The sequence below is a fragment of the Lissotriton vulgaris genome, chromosome 3_1, assembly GCF_964263255.1.
Source record: "Lissotriton vulgaris chromosome 3_1, aLisVul1.2, whole genome shotgun sequence".
Lineage (NCBI taxonomy): Eukaryota > Metazoa > Chordata > Amphibia > Caudata > Salamandridae > Lissotriton > Lissotriton vulgaris.
The window spans coordinates 67,807,176-67,829,017 of record NC_141689.1 but is presented as its reverse complement, the minus strand read 5'-3'; the positions used below and the strand labels follow the sequence as shown (position 1 = coordinate 67,829,017).

General features: G+C 46.3%; 1 protein-coding gene across 1 annotated transcript in view; it reads left to right on the top strand.

The window, feature by feature from the left end:
• LOC147725981 (homeobox protein not2-like) overlaps positions 1–21,390 on the top strand; it is a 62,419-nt gene extending 41,029 nt beyond the window's left edge. Inside the window, exon 3 of the mRNA XM_086962846.1 lies at positions 21,232–21,390. Within this exon, the coding sequence (XP_086818972.1) occupies positions 21,232–21,390 (159 nt within the window). The remainder of the gene's footprint in view (positions 1–21,231) is intronic.
• The last annotated feature ends 452 nt before the right edge of the window (positions 21,391–21,842 follow it).

Sequence of the window (21,842 nt, the reverse complement as noted above, 5' to 3'; positions counted from 1 at the left end):
GACAAGAAGTCATGTGGAAAAGAGGGTGTATGGTTTCGACAGTCGATGGGAGTGAGAGGGCGGAGTGGGGGCAGATTTTCCTGGGATACACCAAAGGGACCAAGGGAGCAAATGATAACAAGTAAGCAAGCCCATCAACCGGGGTAAAAGAGGGGGACGGAAGCTTCAGGCACGTGTGGGTAGGCGGACAAAAGGCTTCAGGACAGCCCTTCATCCTTTCGTTTAACCACATTGGAGAGTGCTGTCTCGTCCCGTATTCCTGTCGTGCTGGGGCTCCACCTTTGGTCGATGTCGCATGTGTCCCATGATCTGCGGCCAGGCTGTGTGTCACATCCGACCCTTCTCCTCCGGTGATCGTAAATCTTTGAATAGGTACAAAACAAGCTTTAGAGAACTGGCAGAAGAAGAAATCCATGCATGTGAATTCCTCCCTCAATCCTACGCACCCGGGAGATACGTTCATTGGTCACAGTTAGAAGTCTACTACTAGGAAGTGCATATGTCGGCATTCCTACTGAGTTCATGCCAACTTTTATTTATCATCTATTCATGTCATATATGTACAAAGGTCATGTTCTTATCAACTGTGCATGTCATTAAGTTCAACATTTCGGAACCTCTTGGGAGACTTGTCTTCCTAACCTTAGCCTTAACAGTCTGACATTCCCCTTCAAGGCCGGCTAACCTTTTCAAAACAGGGCGGGGGCACTACCATGGATATTCAGGGTAAAACAAGCTTTTCTCGAGGGACGACAGTTACTCATGGTCATCATGTTTATATCCGGGACAGCAGCTGGGGACAATCAAGTGGGGTGGGGATGTGTCGGGCATTCGCGCTTGGGTGCGAAGGGGTGGGGCAATCTGGGCATTGGGGGTCAATCTAGACGTTGGCGTTCGTCTCTGATGAACAAAAAAATAAGGTGCCATTGACATACAGTTCCCCTATAAAAGGCCAGATTGGGGGACCTTAGTCGTCTTACCTGTCCTTTCCTTCTCAGCCAATTCGAGTTCATTCATTTTGCAGAAAGGAGAGGCAGTAATATGGCGAGATACAATCATTTTGGTTTCGGTCAATTTCGCTGAACACCTTCGCGTTCAATAAGTATCCAATCAGACTAGTGCCAGCAAGGCACATTTTTACCATAAAAAGGAAGATGGAACAGGGGGACTCTCGTGGAGAGTGAGAGTCGTCCGCAATCTAAACGAGCCATTCGGTACACGTATGACATGTAGAGAGAGAGAGAGAGAGAGAGAGAGAGACAGAGTGAGGGAGAGAGATAGAGAAAGGGAGAGACGTGTACAAAAATAGGTCATTTAGTGCGTTCACAACACAGAACAGTAGGGGGTCAGGTAACGGAGAGACGCATACAAAGGGAGAACATAAACCCCTACAGTACACACACACACAAACTCAGACGAAGGAAGACAGTACCTGTATTACATATATGGAACACTCACAACAAAACAGAAAACAATAGTTGGCCAATAAGATCTATTTTTTATATCCTACTTATCTTTTACTATCCTATTTATCTACGTGCTTAGCTCTTTTTATCCTTCCCTCCTTTTCCTTCTCGCTTGATATCTCTGCGAGCGTTCTCAATTGCCAATACTTACACCTCGGTTAGTCGATCAGAAATTAACCTGATCGCGCTATTTACCCATGGTTGGATCTTAAACCATTTTTCAGTTTCTTCCTTTGGTGGGAAGTCTCCAGGCTGAGGCAACGGCAAGTATTGATCGGGAGAACAGTCGGACAGCTTGGCTAGATCTATAAGAGTGTGAGAAGGGGGGAGCAGTATATTTTGAACATCAGCAACATTTCTAACTTCCCAGACGGGAGCAGCCTTGGTAACCCTTACCCGTGCATTTTTCTTTTGTCCTTTCCGTACCTAGTCAAACGTCTAGTTACATTCTTTAACGTGTTATTTCAAGTCAATTTTCGTCATACAGTACCCGTCAAGTCTCTATGTCAGTCCATCCTCCCAGTCGCTATGTTCTAAGGAGGGACAGTCATGTTTAAGTCTACGTCTTTTAAGAACTTATCGTCATTAGGACCATGCTCATATTCCCTCCTTCCCTTTTTGTCGGTGGTCCAATCATCGCTCTCCCACACTTCAGCCGACGTTCTGACGTGACCTGCAGGAGGGAGGAAAAAGAAGGGGTGGGGGAGGCAGCATTCAACCCACATTAGCATGCAGTAATCCGAAAATGTTTTTACCTACCACATACTCGACCTATCTCCACGTACTGCATTTCTTTACCATCTCGGCGTTTAAGCCCAGAGGGACCAGTAATGTCAGGTATATAATATCTACATGGGTTACTTGGTCGCAACCCCTTTTGTTGGGTGCAAGGGTGGCGGTCAGGTGGCGTTTCTGTGGTGTCGTTTTAAGTGTGTTTAAAACATTTTTCCAGCTGCCTGTGACACATAATGTAGCTGCTAAATATCTGGTCCTTTTTAACCTTCAGCTTTCATCATACTTATTCTCTGCTCATAGTAGCAAAACATTCGAAACTCATTAATGCAACCACTACAACTATGCTTTCTTTTTCAAAATACTTTTAATAAAAAGTGTTGATGTATAAATACAGGCCTACAACCCAGTGGACCGGCCACGGAGCAGGCTGGAACTGTACATAAGAAGAACGAAGTTGGAGGTAGTTTATTGCATAAAGTGCGGCAGTGCAATAAAATCGTATCGAACTTTCCTACAGAGCAAGCATGATGCATGTCAAGAAGTCAGTTCTCAATTAATTCATTAATTCATTATCCAGATGCTCACTCAGTTCCCAAATTACATCATTTCATTGTTCCCAATCATAATTAGTACCCACCCTAGATCAGTTCATTGTCCAAACACATGGTCAATATTTGTCTTACATTGCTTCTTTCTTTAAACACATACTCATTATCCATCTTATCGACTTCCATTGTCCAAAAAATGCATACATATCTCAGAGCATCAATATTCGAGCAATCCGGGTGAACAGGGAGTTCGAAAGTTTCATTTCGGGTATCGGCGCCATTTTGGGCGAGGTCAGGCAGGTTCCGGTATAGTCAGAACGTCTTCAATGACTCATGGTTGGACCAGAACCTTCCGTTGGCAGTTCAAAAAGTTTTTCGCAATGTGGTAACAGTCTAACAATATGGACCATCAGTTCAAAGAGTGGGGAGGGCGGCAACAATTTTCCTACCGGGTCATTCTGGTGTTCCACCGGAACTGAACAAGTCTGTACCTTGGCTGTGCTTTAGCCATTTCCAAACTGAGGCTGGCACCGGCAGGAGTGCGTCGATGTCGCGGTTCCCAGTGAGGGGGACGGGGGCGCCCATGCGGAGGGGTCGGGTAGCCCCCCGGCTCTCATAGAATCTTCAAAGTTGAGGAGAGAAGGCATGGGACGTGTGCCCGTCCCGGGCAAAGGACCGCTTTTCGATGTGGACCCTCTTTAAGTAAGAGCGTTGGGGCGTCGCTGGAAGCCTCCACCTGGAGGGAGGTGGGGGAGGCTCGTTCGCACCACCTCCCCCTTCCAGCGACCCCGCGCCGATCCTCGGCTCCGCCGCTTCGATATTGGCCGTGCCGGCTATTGAAGATGGGGGGGGTGGTCGGTGGCTGAGGCAAGACAGCCCCCCCCCCCGCCCCTTGACATGTGGCGGGACTACCTGCAATTGTCCAGGCGTCGACATGTGGTGGGACTACCTGTAATTGTCCAGGCATTGAAATGTGGCGGGACTACCTGTAAGTGCCGCTGTCCTTGCTTCGGCTTCGGCCTTCTTTGCGGGCCGGATCAGGCGAGAGGAAGAGAGGGGGGGGGGGGGGTCGGTGGCTGAGGCAAGACAGCCCCCCCCCGTGGCCTGCAGGGCAGCAGAAGAGGAGAGAAGGAGAGGCCATCACGGTTTTCTGGGCCGTCCGCCCCACAGCCTCCCCTTCCGACTGCGGCCAGGCGAGCCCCGCATGCCTCGAGGCCTCGCCTTCCGGATGGGCGTAACCGCGGACCTGTGGCACTTCGGGAGCTTCTGGAATGGGGGTAGGTACCTGTTGATTTGTATCTATTTCATGTGACCGTTATTTGGGCGTGGTGGGCAATGAGGCAGACATGTTTGGAGCAGGAGTAGGTAGCGTAACCTAGCTACCTCGTGGCTATCTTGTTGTCAAAATTTTTCGCCATTTTATATTTCTTATTACGAACTGTTTCTAATGTTTCTTATTTTTAGTGAAATAAAAAGCTCATCAGGGGGTTACTGACTTAGCCTGATTTCTTTTTATTTTTATTCTTCTTTTCCTTAGCGTGTTTCGAGCTAAAGTTTCTTGTTAATGGGGTGCGGTGATCACTTCATATTTTTATGGGTCCTTTTCATTAGGGGCACTCCTGGACGGACCAGACGAGTTACCTCCAATAAATGGTCCGGGGTGGAACTAGATTATCGATCAAAAAGGGGAACATATATTCCTTCATTAGGGTATCATCCTGGACAGACCAAACGATGTACTTCCACTTACTAGGGTAGCCTCCTGGACGGACCAGATGGTCTATTTCTACTAAATGGCCCATGAGTGGGGAGCATATGTCCTCCATAAGGGTAGTCTCCTGGGCGGACCATGCGAGCTACCCCCCAAATAACCAATCAGTGGGGAGTGGGTAGGACTGACGAATTCACAAAGGGGCATAACCTACCCTTTACTACTTGCAAAGACTAGACAGAATATTTCTATTCCACGTTGTTTGCAAATAGAAAATACCTCAAACGAAACAATTCCTGGAACAACAATGTCCAGGCAACCAATCAATCAGTGGGGAGAAAAACAGGCATGACGGATTACAACGGGGACAAACGTCTGCATTACCTGCCCTTCGCTATCCACAAAGAAAGACAGAATATTCCTATTCGTCTCTGTTTGTAGACAGGGAAGATCTCAAAGAGCAACAATCGATTATTAATCGATTCCAAACAATCAGTGGGGAGAAAAGTAGGCATGACGGATTACAACGGGGACAAAAGTCTGCATTACCTACCCTTCTCTGTCTGCAAAGAGAGACGACGTTCCTATTCGCCGCTGTTTGCAAACAGAGAATGTCTCGTTCTCGATAAGAGAACCAATATTTCAAGTAGCATCCAAAGCTAAATGAACCAATAACAACAATATCAGTATTCAAATACCGATTCCAATACAATCAATCAATCAATCAGATGGATAAAACCATCCTACCAATCAGGCGCAAAACGCCCTACTTAATCTTACCCGGACCGGACCATGCGGACAGTTCTTCGTCTTCCTCCTCCAGCGCCCGATTGTTCTCTTGCTCCGCGTAGCATTCCTGTGGGATTCCAGTCAGGACAATAGGTCACTCGAGAGAGGTCCGTTCAGAATCGGTGAAGTTCATTCAATCGGCAGCCGGACGAGGGCCCTCTCAAGGCAGGTATACTCCGATCATTTAGATGTTCACTTCATCGTCTGGATCTCTCTCACTGGACCTTATGTCACTGATGGGCCCTACGTTGGGCGCCAATTGTAAAATGTGAGCCCATACCAGTATCGATGCCCGGGCTACTGGCGCAAGACGCCTCTTAGTTCCCATTCTGAATAATTACCAAATGAAGAGACGGGCGCTGGAAGCAGGAATCAAGAACAGAGTTTTATTTCTCATGAGGAGAGCCAGTCATTTCGGACACGAAACACAGTGTCTTTCGGGAGGTGCTCTAACAAGTGAGCTGAGACTCCGTCTTTTATACCTTACAAAACACTTGGCATTACAATTAGGACATTGTGACACAAAGAACAGACATCCCCATAATCCTCGTGTCAATCCTACCCCACATGGGTTAACAATAGGGACCCTTGACTTGCTGATAAGAGGGGAGGGCAATCACGCAGCTGAGTGTTCCGTCAACTGTTTGGGATGGGTGCGCCTGATCATAGCCCAGGGGGTGGGGTGGCCAGGATCAATAGAGGGTCCTTTGAAGGGGAGCGACCTCACATGATAAGGGGCAGTAAATGATATCTCCCGGCTTAGGCGATGGCCTCGGACCTGTGTGGTCAGCTGGACACGGGGGAAGGGATCATCAAAGGAGTGGTATTCATGCCACGTGGACAATTGAGCGCGGAGGGAAGGCTTGTCAACAGAGGGACATTCATGGAAGGAGAGGAGGGGTTGGTCAGGCGTGACCGTGACTCCCAAGGACAGGGCTTTGCAGAAGAAGAGGGTTTATGACTTGTCCGTGTGAGGAGAAGGGAGGGGGAGCCAGGGTGGACACAGGGACAGAGTCACGTAGAAAGAGAGATCTTATGACCCGTACATGAGAGAGCGGGGGCAGTCAGGTGCAGCTGGGGAGGGCTATGTCAGCTAAGGCGAAGGATGCCTCTTCAAGAGGGAATGGGGGGGCTTTGCGTGGGTCAGGCAGAAGGGCTGTCTTTCAGGGCAGGGTCGCGCAGAGGGAGAGGGTTTCATGGTTTATGCAGGAGGGAGAGAAGGGGGGGGGTTTCAAATACGAGCAGAAGGGAAGCCGGTGATTCTAATCTTAGGCAGGAAAAAAGGGCCAGGGTGCCTAAAATGGCTGTCATGTACACATGGGTACAGGCCTTTGCTGGCAGAGGGAAGCAGTCAATGCTTTACGGTATTCATGGTGCATGCAGGGAGAGGAGTGGAAAAAGGGAAATGAACGTTGCTTATGTACATCAATATTTCTAATTTTCTACAAGCGACAGGAAGGGAGGTGAAAAAAGGCACTGTAATTCGGAGTGCAAAGTATGCACTAGAAACTGCGAGCATGCAGAAAATTTGCTGGGAAAAGGAGTTAATGCTCCAGGAGACAAGCTGAAGCAATCGTTGGGTAGTGGAAACAAGATCAACCCCAAAAATTCACAGTTTAGTAAATCAGAAAAAATAGTGAATGCCGTGACCGACACCCTAGTAACAACAGATCAGCTTAAAGGCAAAATAAAACGCCTGAAAAAAGAGGGTGCAGCGGGTCCAAACGGGCTCCCAAATGCTATTTTTAAACATTCGCCTGAATTTTGGGCAGAATATTTAACTCCACTCTTCAATGCAATTTATAACCAGAACAAGCCACCAAGATCCTGGAATGGGAGCATAAGTTCACCCCATTTTTAAACACGGTGACCACAACGAGCCGGGGAACTACAGGCTGATATCGCTAACGGATGTTGAGGCAAAACTATATGGATCATGCCTATTATCACTCCTTCAAGACTGGATGGAAGATACGAACATAATACCAATGTTCCAAACTGGCTTCCGGCCAAGGACGGGTACATTGACAAACCTGACAACCCTGGCGCTCCTGAAGGAAAAAGCTGCAAAAAGGGGGACGAGACTGTATGCTTGCTTTATAGACCTTCGAGCAGCTTTTGATAAAGTGAATAGATCCCGGCTATGGAAAAACTAAGATCATGGGGTATCCCGAAGAAGTTATTGGAGGCAATTATAGTTCTGCACAGCAACACCTGGGCTCGAGTAAAACTGGGAGACGGTAGCAGCGTAACGGCCGAAATAAGAACACAACAGGGCCTAAAACAAGGCTGTGTACTGGCCCTAAGTTTATTCAACCTGTACATGGCAGATATTGTCAATCACATGGAGATTGGGGAATGCCATCCACCCCACATGTCAAAAATCCCAATTCCCTTCCTGCAGTATGCAGACGATATTGTTGTTCTGAGCCAAACCCCAATAGGGTTGCAAAGATCGATCAATAATTTGACAACCTATTTGGAGCACGAATGCTTGGAACTGAATAAAGAAAAAACTAAGGTTGTCCGCATTGTGGATCCTAAAAAGCAAATATTCAAATGGTATGCAAATAGCACCCCAATAAAGGAGGAAACTTCATACAAATACTTAGGTTTGAAATTGGGGCGAGGGCCGACGAACAAAGAACATAAAACCGAGCTAAAAGCAAAGACACAGTCTCTGATCTACGCATACCGGCAATTACAAAATAAGCTGAGTTGTCCAAATTATTCACACCTGCTGAAAGTGATCAAAGCTCAAACCCTACCATCCTTATCATACGCACTGGCCACCTGGTGTGGCAAAGAAGCAGGGCTGTTAAACAGCCTACAAACAAAAGTATATAAGGCAGTACTAAACCTTCCAAAATCATCAGCTCCGGCGCAGGTTCGCCTAGAATTTGGCCTTCTAAATCAAAAATTTCGCAGTATGGGAACCTTTGTGAAACTCTGCCATAAAATACGCATGTCGGAAGCCAATACATTGGACAATCTGTGCTGGAAAGAAATTGAAACTCAACAGAAACAGCAAGTTCCAAACAGTTGGGGAGGCTACCTGTCTCAATCCCTAATCTGCATAGGAATTGAAGAATCCTGGGACATGAATCCAGACAGATCTACCTTTGATAAAATTGTAAATAATGCGGTCAAATGGGAATCCTATCTGGAAGACAAGATAATTACAGCAAAAAGACGACACAGGTGGACCGTGATAAATTCATATACCGGGATAAAACCGCAGTCCTACCTAGAAAGTCACTTTAACAATTCGTTAAAACAAAGATATATAAAACATCGATTAGGTCTACAGTTCTCAAAAGACCTGCTACCAGCCTGGAAAAACTGCCACACCGACCCTCATTGTCGCCTATGTGGATATCGAAATGAAACACTACCGCACTTACTATGTGTGTGCCCGGCACTTAAGGACTTGAGGAGACGGCTTTTAAAGAACATTTTTAACAAATTGAATATTCGGACTTGTAGGCAAGCCGTAATCCAATGGCTAGATGGATCATGTCCTATGCTGGCCTGCAGAGGGGTCAAATATATGATGAAAGCCCAATCTCTCCTACAGCAAGCTGACCTTGGAATTATACCACCAACCTGAAATAACTGACTCTTACTTGTCACTTACAAACAGTTTTAACTGCCAAAATTTTAAAATGTGTTTTATGTCTCAAGTTGATCTAGATGCATTTTGTAACGATTTTTAATAATTTTATACAATAAAAATTGACTTGACTTGACGGTAAGCAAAGATTAGTTTTTGTGCTTTTGCTCGAATTGCGGTTTTGTGCTCTGTTAGTTTTGCTCCCTGGGATATTGTTACTCCAAGGTATTTATACGAGCCTTGTTCGTTAACCTTTGTTCCGTTAAATGACCATGTGTAACTAAGTTTTTTTTGGTCCACTAAACGTACTACTTTTGTTTTTTCTTTGTTTAAGTCCAATCCTTCTTGTCTTAGGTACTCTGCTAAGATGTTTAAAGCTCTTTGCAGACCCACTGGAGTTTTGCTCAGCAGGACAATGTCATCTGCATATTGCAGACAAGGAATTCGCCGGTTTGCCAATGAGGGTGGATGCACCTCATCTGTGTCCAACACTGTTGCGAGATCAGAAAGGAATAGATTAAAAAGGGTGGGCGCTAGAACACAACCTTGTTTTAGGCCCTGGAATGTTGGTATATTCCTCGTTGTATACGCTCCGTCTCCCAATTTAACCTTTGCCCATGTATCTTTGTGCAAAGCTTTTATTGCCTGTATTAATTTTAAAGGCAACCCCCAACGCTGCAATTTTTCCCATAGGCGCTCTCGATTTACTCTGTCGAATGCAGATTTGATGTCGACAAAACAGGCGTATAATCGTGCGCCCTTTACTGCTATTCTGTCCATTAAAACTGACAGGCAAGTTAAGTTGGTGATTGTCCCCATGTCCCTCCTAAATCCCGTCTGGAACCAGGGGATTCTCTGAGATTCTTCTATCCAATCTTGCAGCTTGAGGAGGATACAAGAGGCATAGAGCTTGGCTTCCACATCTATCAATGATATTAGTCGGTAATTTGTTGGGTTACCATGGTTGCCTTGTTTAACGATTGGGTGAATCACGTTCCCCTTCCATGATGCAGGAACCTATGTGTCACGATAGATTTGGTTAAACAATGGTGTCAGCATTTCTGCCCAAAATTCCGGATCATGTTTAAAAATGGCATTGGGTAGTCCATTCGGACCTGGTGCTCCTTCAACCTTTAGTCTAATAATGATTTTACACAGTTCCACTCTAGTTGTCAATTCTGGGACTGTCAATTCCTCTTTCGCGCAATCCTTTATTACCGGTCCTTCCGTGCCTGGGTTGTAGATTTCCAACTGGCCATTCTCTGCTACATTTGTTACCTGCGTATTATTTGGAAGACCAACTGTTCTTGTGCAGTAAAGGGATTGCACATGTTGAGACCAAGTGTCGGCTCCTACTCCCGATTCTTGAAAGAGTTTTTGTCCTTTATTTAGGTCATTGATAATGCCCCAAAATTCATGACTGTTGGGATGTTTTCCGGCACTTAACAGTCTATTCCATAACTTCTCCTTATGGGCAGATTTTGCAATGTATAAAGCCTTCCTGTAGGAACTTCTGGCTTCTGTCAGAACCCCTTTGTTTGTTGGTAACCCCACCTTTTTATTCCACGCGAGGTGACGGACAACATTTGCTACCCTCCTTTTCTTTGTTCTCAGTTCGTTGGTAAACCAGGGCTCCTTTTTAGCGATGGATTTACTCCGTACACCTGAAGTTTCAGGAAATTTGTGAAGAAGGTCCAGGACCAGTAGCTCCCAATTTTTTACAAGGTCCTCCTTTTTTTGCATCCCTAATTCGGATTTTCGAGCCATTGCGGCACAATGAATTCTTTCCAACATTTCTCCTCTCCATATTAGTTTCTTTAAGTTGAATTTAGTGGCTTGGTGACGCAGACTTGCTAATTTCGGTGCCGAGTTTAGCGCAGTGTTTAGAGAGGTTATTTGGGGGAAATGGTTGCTTTCTGATCATTGGCCGATTTTGAAGGTCTCGATGACTGGGATTAATTTGTCACTTACTATTGTATAGTCTATTGTTGAGTGGACCCTACCACTCAGGAACATGACGCCAGCCGGCCTGTCCCCCGTCATGTTGCCGTTTAGAACTGTCAGACCCAGCGCTTTTGGGTCAAAGGCTAACCCAATGCCTCCTTTGGGCGGTCGCTTGACTTCTTTTGCCCTCAATTTTCCATTGAGATCACAGTTAAAGTCCCCTGAGATTAATAGAGGACATCCTTTATAGGTTTTTTGCATCGTTTTGATCAGCGACGTCAGGCACATTTGTTTACCTTGTTGTAGCTTACGGTCAGGATGGATATAAACATTAAAGATTATAATTTGCCATTTTTTGTGCCCGGCTGACGTAGATTCCATGATTCTGATCACTTGTACCCAGTTTAGGCCTACATCCAATGCTTCTGAAGACCAATCAAATTTTTGAGTGATATAAGTTGATAAACCACCCCGAGGGTGTCCAAACTTTGAGTGTCTTTCTGCAGGGATGTAGTGGGTCTTAAAGCCTGGTATTACGCTTGGTGCTAGTTTCCATGCCTCCTGAATCAGGCTTATATCTTGGTTGGAAAAAAAGATTTGGGTATCATGGTCCAGCTCCATTTCGTGGAAACCATGTACATTCCATGTGCATACCGAGACTTTTGTTGAAGTGGTTTTGGCACTCTGCGCTTCCACCCTCCTACGTGGAGACCGGGAAGAATTTTTCTCCGTATTAGGGACTCTTTTTACACAGGAACCTTGGGACCCAGGACCAATCTGTTGTGTCCCAACCGGGCTGCCTATTTGGGTGTTTGTGGTCTGTCAGATTTACCTCTTCATCTACGCTTGCATCGGCTGGAGAGGTAGCACGGGTTCCTAATAGGCAGGAAAACGGAAGGCGTTTATCCCCGACATCCTTTGTTTCTTTATTGGTGATTTTTTGTAACGGAAAAGGATATTTTGGGATTATGTTTCTTAAAAGCGAAATTCCCCAAGATTCGAAGTGATCTCTAGTGGAGAGTATTTTGTCAGCAATGACTTTTGAAGCCCACGTTGTGACGGTGACTTCAGATTCTATGTGCTGGGGGATTCTTTTGAATTCAACGGACAGGAGGTCCTGAGAAGTAATCTCTTTTAACTCCTCTATTTCCTGGAATAATCTTAGCAGATTGCCCCGGTTTAGGAAATCCTGAAGCCCCTTTGATGAGTATTCCAGAATGAATGTTAATTTGTGGGGTGTTATTTCAGAATGGAAAAGGATTTTTTTATCGACTTTAGACTGTTGGGGCTTTATAAATCCGTTGGATTTCGGAGATAATGCGGAGGACTCTTGCCCCTGGTCCGTAATTGCTGACGACGTCAGGTTGGTTGTGCTTTGATTTGTACCTGGGTTTTGATAAACCTTTGAAGGAAAATTATGCCGAGTTTGAGTTAGGGCACAGGTGCGGTGTTTTTCTGTAATGGTAACACACATGCGGGTAGGTACGGTTTTTGGCTGTGATCCATTTGATTCTCCTGAGTTATTTTTTAAAATGGGTCCAGATTTCTGACAACTAGGCTGTTTTCCAGTAGGCTGCGGACTCTTATTGTTGGCCGGGTTAGACTGACCATGTCCCCTGTATGGTTGCCCGTGTTTTTTCTGGGCCTTGTTTGCTCAGGTGTTCCATTTTCGGCGGTTCCTTCCGTATGAGTCCAGATGTTTTTCGGTACTGACGGATTTTCCGTTGGGCCACTAGGAGCTTCGGCTAAAACCAAATTTGTTATGCTGTGATGGTTAACAGATGTTGTGAGTGAGCTCTGCCTGGGGTTATCCACCCTCGGTGGAAGTTGGGACTCTTGATTCACTGACATCTGGGTTGAGCCTGTCTTGCCGTCTTGAGGCGTGGCGGGACAATCGGAATTTAAGACCTGGGCAGAGTTTACGTTGAAAATTGAAAACAGCTTCCCTGGATCTAAGGATTGTTGCTGTTTATACTTTAGTCTAGCTTTCCTGGCCTTTTTCTTTTGTCTCTTTGTTACTATTTTGTCCTCTTTGACGGCAATTTTTTCCTCTTCACTTATAATTTGGGAAGACGATATTGGTTCCTGTTCTTGTGCTGATCTTTCTATCCCCGCTTCCCTTGAGATGTGGTCTGAGACCTTCAGATGATTACTAGCTAAATGCTCCTTTGAAATTGACCTGCTGCGGAAATGTAGTTTTTCTGGGGAGAATTTTGTGATCTTTTCAGCTGTGTTGTGCTGTTGCCTTACTTCCCGCAGAATATCCGTCAGAATTGCTGGCAAACTTGCTAGTTTTTCAATTATTAAACCACAACCGCAGCAAGGATGTTTTTTATTAAACTCTGGTTGGGCTACTAGTTTCCCTTGACTTCTTAATAGCGAGGTAAGTGCATCCATTTTTGAGTTTAAGCCCGCAATGTGGCCTGCCACCAAAGTGATAAGGTCTATCTGCACCTCCATTTTATTTGATTGAAAGTTCAAAGCTTTTATAGCTTGGTCTAGAGAGTTTAGTAGTGACTGAGTCCAAATGGGCGATTGATCTTCTTGAGACACAATTGCCACTTTCGAATCAGTGTCCATCAGACTGCCTGACAAGATGGTGATTGGAGCAGAAGGATTTATGTAAGGATCATTTATTGACTTGTTGGTACTGTTGTTTATGGTGCAGTCTTGGAAGTTTCTTTTTTCTACTGGCCCTCGAGGGGTAGACATCGCCGGACCTAGACTCGGATGTAAATTTTTCGGACTTGGATCAGATTGTAATGCTTTGCCTTGGGTTTCTAGGTACATTGAGATCCTTTCCATTAGTTCTTCCAGTTCTGTGTCATTTGATAAAAACAATGGTTTTTGCCATGGATCAGTTTCGAACATGGATTCTACGTGTAAATTTGCCTGGCCTTTTGGGCCCTCCTTAAAACTCTTTGAACTATTAGGATCTTTTACTTCCACCACGTCGGATGATGTTGGGCTGTCCTGGGGTCTTATTGGACCTTTAGGATTTTTTACTTCCACCACCTCATTTGGGATTATAATGTCAGTTGATGTCCTACTATGGACCTTTGTGGTGTCTACCGCCATAGTGTGCTTATGAGTTTCTGAGGGATCACTCTCCCCTGCGTGGGCATTTGAATGGTGTACTTGTGCGGCAATTGTCAGTTTGCTTCCCTTAGGAGAGAAGCCCTTGGATAATGTACAGGGGTCGCTCATATTTGACTTGTTGTTATCCCAGGAAGGTAGAGCACTAATTGGCAAAATTGGATTTGGTAAATTGCTTGCTTCAACTGATGACGTGTAGATTGCTGCAATTGGGTCCTTTAAGTAGAAGAATTTTAAGAGCCCTGACTTGTTTCAGATTTTTGACGTTGTTTCCGGGGTGGGTACTGAGACCAACCTCTCCCTTTGGTCGGCTTGTGCCCCCGAAGGTATATCCCCTATGTTTAACTTCTTTAACTTTTTTATGTTCTTCTTATTTTCCACCGGGTGTCGTGTTCTCCCCGACCTCATTGTGCCCTGGTTGGAGGCCTTAGACCGTTTCTACTTTGTTTTCACTTAATCACCCTCTTCCTGCGTGGGTGGGCTACAGGAACTTCAGGCGCTCGCCGTCTGGGTACCTCTGGTGGGCACGCCGCAGTGGTGTGTTAGCGACAGCGAGGGGACCGTGTTGGATTGTTATCCTAGCTCAGTACGACGTTAGCACGTCACAGTGGTGTGTCAGCGACAGCGTGGGGACCGTGTTGGATTATTGCCCCAGCTCAGTACAGCGCTAACACCCACGTTAGCTCTCCCACCCTGCAATCACACCTACTCACGGTCACGGTCGGTGTGGTCTCTGGTCTCTGGCTCCCTCCTCCTCGGGCTCCACCCCAGGCCACTGGTCAACGTCTCTCAAGCGGATGAGTGGCTCCGGAGGTGCAAGCAGCTGTGGCCACAGGTCCCCAAGTTTCACCACGGACCGTGACCAGACCGTGATCTACAACCGACGTCCAAACATCAACTCTCTGCACATGCGCACTAATCAGTGCACGAGTCCTCTTGCCCTCCGGCTTGTCCACCGGCGCCAGCACCAGTTCTCTCTCTCGCTCTCTCGCTCTCTTCTCGGCTTTAGGCTTCTGGCTCAGCTTGTTGGTGACCGAGCCGCTCAAAGGCCAAACATTGCTGGCTCCCCCCTCCGCTGTGGAGCTGTTGTCGCAGCGCTTGGAAACTCAGCGCTCACACCTTCCTACAGCGCCTCAGCGACGGGGGCTGGGTTTGGTATCTCAGCGCTTGGGGTAGCGCTCATGCCGCCTGTGGCACCTAGTCCCATATGCCTTGCTGGAGACTCGTGAGGGCAGTGGGGGAGGGGGAGGCGGTAGCAGTGGCGGAGGCGGTATTGTTTTCTCAGCGCTTAGAACTGCGCTCACACCTGCCTTCAACCCGCCTGCAGCCGCGATGCCCCGTCCTACCCCCGCTCCTGTTCGTGGATCGCTATGCAGCCTGACAGACCTTATGGTCGGGCTGGCAGGCGGATCGAAGCCGGCCCGCTCTGCTCCGCTACTCCGCTGTACCTTTCCCTGAAAGGAATCTTTTTCTTTTCCTTTTCCTTGGGTCCCGAATCCCGCAGGTCCACAACGGGTGGAGACAGCAGCAGCCTGCACCCGTCTCGTTCGATCGGCGAAAGATGGCGATCTGGCGTTCAGTGACTCTCGGGCTCCCTCCAGTGGCAACTCGGCAAACCATTAGTCCTCATTCCCAGGTTTTGTGATATCAAGAGTTATATAAAAATCAAAAAGTCACATTTCTTATTAAGGGCAACAGTACTGCGCCCAATCTTTTTTTTCCATAATCACACAGGTCAGAGAGATTTTACATGTTTCTTGTGTGCAGTAGTGTTCTCGTTAACAAGAAATGTGACTTTTTGATTTTATATAACTCTCGATGTCACAAAATTCATTTTTATACCTGCATGTTTGTGCAATATCTGTTCTGGTGTGCCCCATAGGGGTACACACTCCGACAAACCCATTTTATTTGATAGGGTCAGGACTTTAAGTGGTTGGGGGAGTGGAGAGTGTTATTGATTAATTGTTGTATGATTGATTTCTTAGATGAAAAGTGATGCTAATGGGAATATTTTTTAATCCTCACCAAAATATTTGGGAAAATGTTTAATTTATCTAAGAGGGTTATAAAATGCTGGTTAAAAAAACTAACTGTGGGTGTTTGAGGTGGCTAGATGGGTGCATGAGTGGTTGTTTTACTGGCTTTGTGGGTGTGTAACTAGGAGTGAGACTGACTGTGTGGGTGTATGAGTGGCATTCTGGAACTGTGAGTGGGTGTGTAAGTAGATTTATGGGTGTGTGAGTCTCTGTATGGGTGTGTAAGTGGTTCTGTGAGTGGGTGTGTGACTTGGTGTGTGTCTGGCAGTGGGGTTCTGTAAGGGGCTGTATAAGTGACTGTATGGCAGAGGTCTTCAATCTGTGGGGCGCGACCCCCAGGGGGGTCGTGGAGTCCTGGGAAGGGGGTCGCAGATTCTGTTGGAGCGTGCAGCAGTTCCTGGCGTCAGGCTGATTGAGGCCGGGTGATCACGGTGGAGGCCTAATTCACGCCTCATTAACAAGTAAAGGTCTTCTGAAGACCTGTGAAGTGCTCGGGTGTGCCTTTCTGTGTGTCCCGAAGCTGTTTCAGCCGGGCTCACTTACACATGCTGGGGAGTGGGGGGGGGGGGGGTGTCTGGGGGAGGAGGCTGTAGCCCTTTGAGTTCAATCAATGGACTTAGCTGTGGGGTTTACTTTTATTTTTAACGTTTTATATAGCGCTAGCTTAACCCGTAGGTATCAGAGCGCTTTACAAACACACATAGCAAACAGCAGAAGGACATTACAGTCATTGGTTCAAGTCCCACATACCTGGCGCCTGTGCAGGAGAAATGTGCCTGAAACTGTTCTTCACTGTGAGGTGTTTATACAGCCTGTTCCCCCCCCCCCCCCCAAGCAGGGAAGCACAGAGATGCCCTCCCATGAGAGAGGAAGAAGGAAGAAGACACAGAGAGATACTGACCCCACCCCCATGAGAGAGGCACAGAAAAGGTGGGTGGATGAAGGATGAATATATGTGTGGATGGAAGGATGAAGGGTGGGTGGGTGGATGGATGGATGGATGGATGGATGGAAGGAAGGATGAAGGATGGATGGGTGGATGTAAGGATGAATAGATGGATGTGTGAAAAGGTGGGTGGATGAATGATGAGTGGATGGATGTAAAGATGAAAGGGTAGATGGATGGATGAAGGATGAATGGATGGATGTGTGAAAAGGTGGGTGGATGAATGATGAGTGGATGGATGTAAAGATGAAAGGGTGGATGGATGAAGGATGGATGGATGTGTGAAAAGGTGGATGGATGGATGAAAGGGTGGGTGGGTGAATGATGAGTGGATGGATGTAAAGATGAAAGGGTGGATGGATGGATGACGGATGGATGGATGTGTGAAAAGGTGGGTGGATGGATGGATGAAAGGGTGGGTGGATGAATGATGAGTGGATGGATGTAAAGATGAAAGGGTGGGTGGATGGATGGATGAAGGATGGATGGATGTGTGAAAAGGTGGGTGGATGGATGGATGAAAGGGTGGATGGATGAAGGATGTATGTATGGATGGATGTGTGAAAAGGTGGGGGATGAATGATGGGTGGATGGGGGTGGATGGATGGATGGATGGATGGATGAAAGGGTAGGTGGATGGATGAAGGATGGATGGATGAAAGGGTGGATGGATGAAGGATGTATGTATGGATGGAAGGACAAAAAGGTAGATGGATGAAGGATGGATGTATGGGTGGATGGAAGGATGAAGGGTGGGTGGATGGATGGATGGATGGAAGGAAGGATGAAGGATGGATGGGTGGATGTAAGGATGAATAGATGGATGTGTGAAAAGGTGGGTGGATGAATGATGAGTGGATGGATGTAAAGATGAAAGGGTAGATGGATGGATGAATGGATGGATGTGTGAACAGGTGGGTGGATGAATGATGAGTGGATGGATGTAAAGATGAAAGGGTGGATGGATGGATGAAGGATGGATGGATGTGTGAAAAGGTGGGTGGATGGATGGATGAAAGGGTGGGTGGATGAATGATGAGTGGATGGATGTAAAGATGAAAGGGTGGATGGATGGATGAATGATGGATGGATGTGTGAAAAGGTGGGTGGATGGATGGATGAAAGGGTGGATGGATGAAGGATGTATGTATGTATGTATGGATGGATGTGTGAAAAGGTGGGGGATGAATGATGGGTGGATGGATGGATGGATGGATGAAAGGGTAGGTGGATGGATGAAGGATGGATGGATGAAAGGGTGGATGGATGAAGGATGTATGTATGGATGGAAGGACAAAAAGGTAGATGGATGAAGGATGGATGTATGGGTGGATAAAAGGTTGCATGGATGAATGATGGATGCATGGATGGATGTGTGAAAAGGTGGGGGGATGAATGATGGGTGGATGGATGGATGAAAGGGTGGGTGGATGAAGGATGGATGTATGGATGAAAGGGTGGATGGATGTATGGATGGAATAATGAAATGGTGGATGGATGAAGGATGGATAGGTGAAATGGTGGATGTATGGATGGAAGGATGAAAGGGTGGATGGATGAAGGATGGATGTATGGATGGATGGGTAAAAGGTTGCATGGATGAATGATGGATGGATGGATGTGTGAAAAGGTGGGTGGATGAATAGATGGGTGGATAGGTAAAGGATGGACGTATGGATGGAAGGATGAAAGGGTGGATGGATGTGTGAAAGTGTGGGTGGATGAATGATGGATGGATGGATGTGATGAGGTCTAACAGGCGCATTTATGGTTGTCGATAGTTGTTGATGATGAGGAGTACCAGTTTCTAGAATCTTTTGTCGTAAGGGGGTCCTTACGCCTAAAAAGGTTTTACAAGGGGGTCTCCGCATCAAAAAGTTTGAAGACCTCTGCTGTATGGGTATCTGAGTGGTTGTGTGGGTGTGTAACTGGGTGTGTGAGTGTGTTGTTAGTGCTTATGTGGGTCTGTGAATGGGTGCGTGCGCGGTTCTCTGGGTTTGAAAGTGGATGTGTGAGTGGCTGTATGCATTTGTGAATGGGTTTGCAAGTGGTTTTCTGGTCTCTGGATGAGTGTGTGACTGTCTGTATGGGTGTGTGAGTGAGTGTACGAGTGGCTGTATAAGTGTGTACTTGAGTGGGTGAGTGCCCGTGTGGGTCTGTGAGTAGGTGCTTGAATGGTTCTCTGAGTCTGAAAGTTGGTGTGTGAATGGCTGTAAGGGTGTGTGAATTGTTGTGCAAGAGGTTTAGTGGTTTTATGGGCCCCTGAATGAGTGTGTGATTAGCTGAATAGGTATGTGAGTTGGTGTTTGAGTCGTGTGAATGTGTAAGTATGTATAAATATGTGCAGGATGTGTGAATAGATTGTGATTGCCTTTGGGGATCTGTGAGTGGGTGTATGAGTAGTTCTCTGGATCTGTAAATGGGTGTGTGAGTGGCTGTATGGGTGTCTGAGTGGGTAAGTGGTTGTGTGGTAGTGTGAGTGGGTGCCTGAGTGCCAGTGTGGGTCTGTGTGTGGGTATGTGAGTGGTTCTCTGGGTCTCTGCGTGGATGTATCAGGGACTGTATGGGTGTGTAGGTGGGTGTATGAGTGGCTCTATGAATGTGTGGCTAGGTGTGTGAGCTGCTATATGAGTATGAAAATTGGTGTGTGAGTGGTTTTCTGGGCCTCTGACTGGGTGTATAAGTGCCTGTGTGGGTCAGTGTTTGAGTGTGTAAGTGGTTCTATGAGTGGATGTATCAGTGTATGGGTGTGTGAGTGGGTGCTGGTGGTTTTCTGGGTCTGTGGGTGGGTGTGTGAGTGGCTGTATGGGTGAGTGGGTGTGTGAGTGGTTGTGTGGGTGTGCAAGTAAACATGTGAGTATGTGGTGGGTGTATGAGTGTGTGTGCAAGTGGCTACATGGGTCTCTGAGTGTGGTTTTGCTGTATGCATGTTAGAGTGAGTGTGTAAGTGACTGTATAGATGTGTGGGAGGGTGTGTGAGTGACTGTATGGGTATGTGAGTGGGTGTATGGATGTGTGACTGTGTGAGAGGGTATGTGAGTTGGTCTGTGAGTGGGTAGGTGTATTTTTAATTGGAGTCTGGATAGCAATTCTGCCGCAGATTCACATGGAGGGGGACATGCCTAGTGCCACAGTGGATCCACAGATCCTCATGTGCCAAGAATAAAGTCTTCACAGACTTCTTCATCAGTCCCATGGGGTCAGCATACCTCTATCTTGACCCATTATATCCTATTTATACTTTATTCTCCCCCCCAGGAACCTTGCCCCGATTCACAAAATAGCTGCCGCAACGTTTCTCTCAGGTTGCGGTTAGTCAATCACAGCATTGCTGTTGGCACGTGGATCCACGTCTCTAGATGTACATGCATCTTTTTCTGTTTATTTACTCCAAAATTACTGAACAGATTTTCCCCAAAGTAAAAAAAATACTCTTTCTGAACCAAGATCTAACCTTCTGCCAAATGTGGTGTAATTCCGTTCATCGGTTCGGGCTGTAGTCGTGTCTAAAACCCCCACAGGAAATTGAATTGGAAAATGAATTTTGGCCACCCCCTTTTTTTTCTCAGCCCCGCTTGATGAATCACCCCAACACTTCCCAGACAGCAGCTAAAGTGAGTAGCAAAATGTTTTGAAAAATTCATGAAGATTCGTCAAACTGCGGGGAAAGTTATTAACATAACAAAAAAAATGTTGTATGGAAACTAGGTTTTAACTGTAACTAACTACTTGCAACCGCCAGTAGGTAATGTATATATGTGTACATCTGAATATATACATACACATATGGTCGGGGTACTTTAGGGTGTATGTTGCGTTAAGAGCAGTAAATCTATACTCCTATGGTATACTCACATTCTCAATATTGTGGCAGTCGATATTCTACTTACTTTTGTAGGACGATATTTAATATGAAGTATTCTGGTACAATCCTGTTCTTGGAGTCTTTGGTTATCTCAGACCTGGATAACACCATAAAACTCCAGCCATCTAGGTTTATGGAAACTCAATATTGGAAACTCAATTGAGTTTTTTGGTGACAACAACCTTAGACACTTGGAAATTTGCAAGAGTCATTAGCAGGACACATCTACCCACCACTCACTGATGAAATGAACAGTCCCAGTTTTCTCTCTCTGTCACCTACACATACAAAAAATAACACAACATTTAGGCTTACAGAGCGCATTACAAACAGTTGGGCTGTAGGAGCTGCTGTATACCTACAAGGTCATCAGATAGGGAAGCATAGCCATAATGCACAGCCCAAACCTTCAGAAATCTGTATACCTTCTCTTTGCAGTACTTGTTGACATATAACCAGTCTCAATCTTATCCTTGCAGGTGAAAGTATGGTTCCAAAACCGACGGATTAAGTGGAGGAAACAGAGCCTAGAGCAGAAGAAAGCAAAGCTCTCAAAGTACGGTGTACTACCACCTGCTGCTGAAGACCAGTCTGAGGACAAGGACAGTGACAATGACCACGTGGAAATTGAGCTTTGAAGAACAATCCCTTGTGCCGTCTTGCAGCTCGTCCTTGCGACGGCCGACTATCAATGGACAGTGCTGATATTTGCAGTTACCTTCCAGGCTGTGTCTGGGGTCCTACTGGAAAATGTCTTCTCCACAGACGACAGCGCTGCTGAATAAATGTGCCTTATTTTATCCATAGGACCTCATGGATCAATGTCCACCATGTTTGAATAATTGGATATAACATTCAATTGGAACCCTGAAATGTTTATATTGTGGGTAAGGAACGCAGTCTGTGCATCTTATCGTTTCATTGTACCCCCTTGGAGCCAGGAACCCTGTTGCCTTTGATGCCAATCCAACCAGCAAAGACAGGTCAATGGTAATTAAACGATCGCAGAGTAAAGCAGTGATTGCCTCTAAGTGAGGTAGAACAGTGACATGCTTGCTTAGGAATACCATCACAACAGAGGTGAATGGAA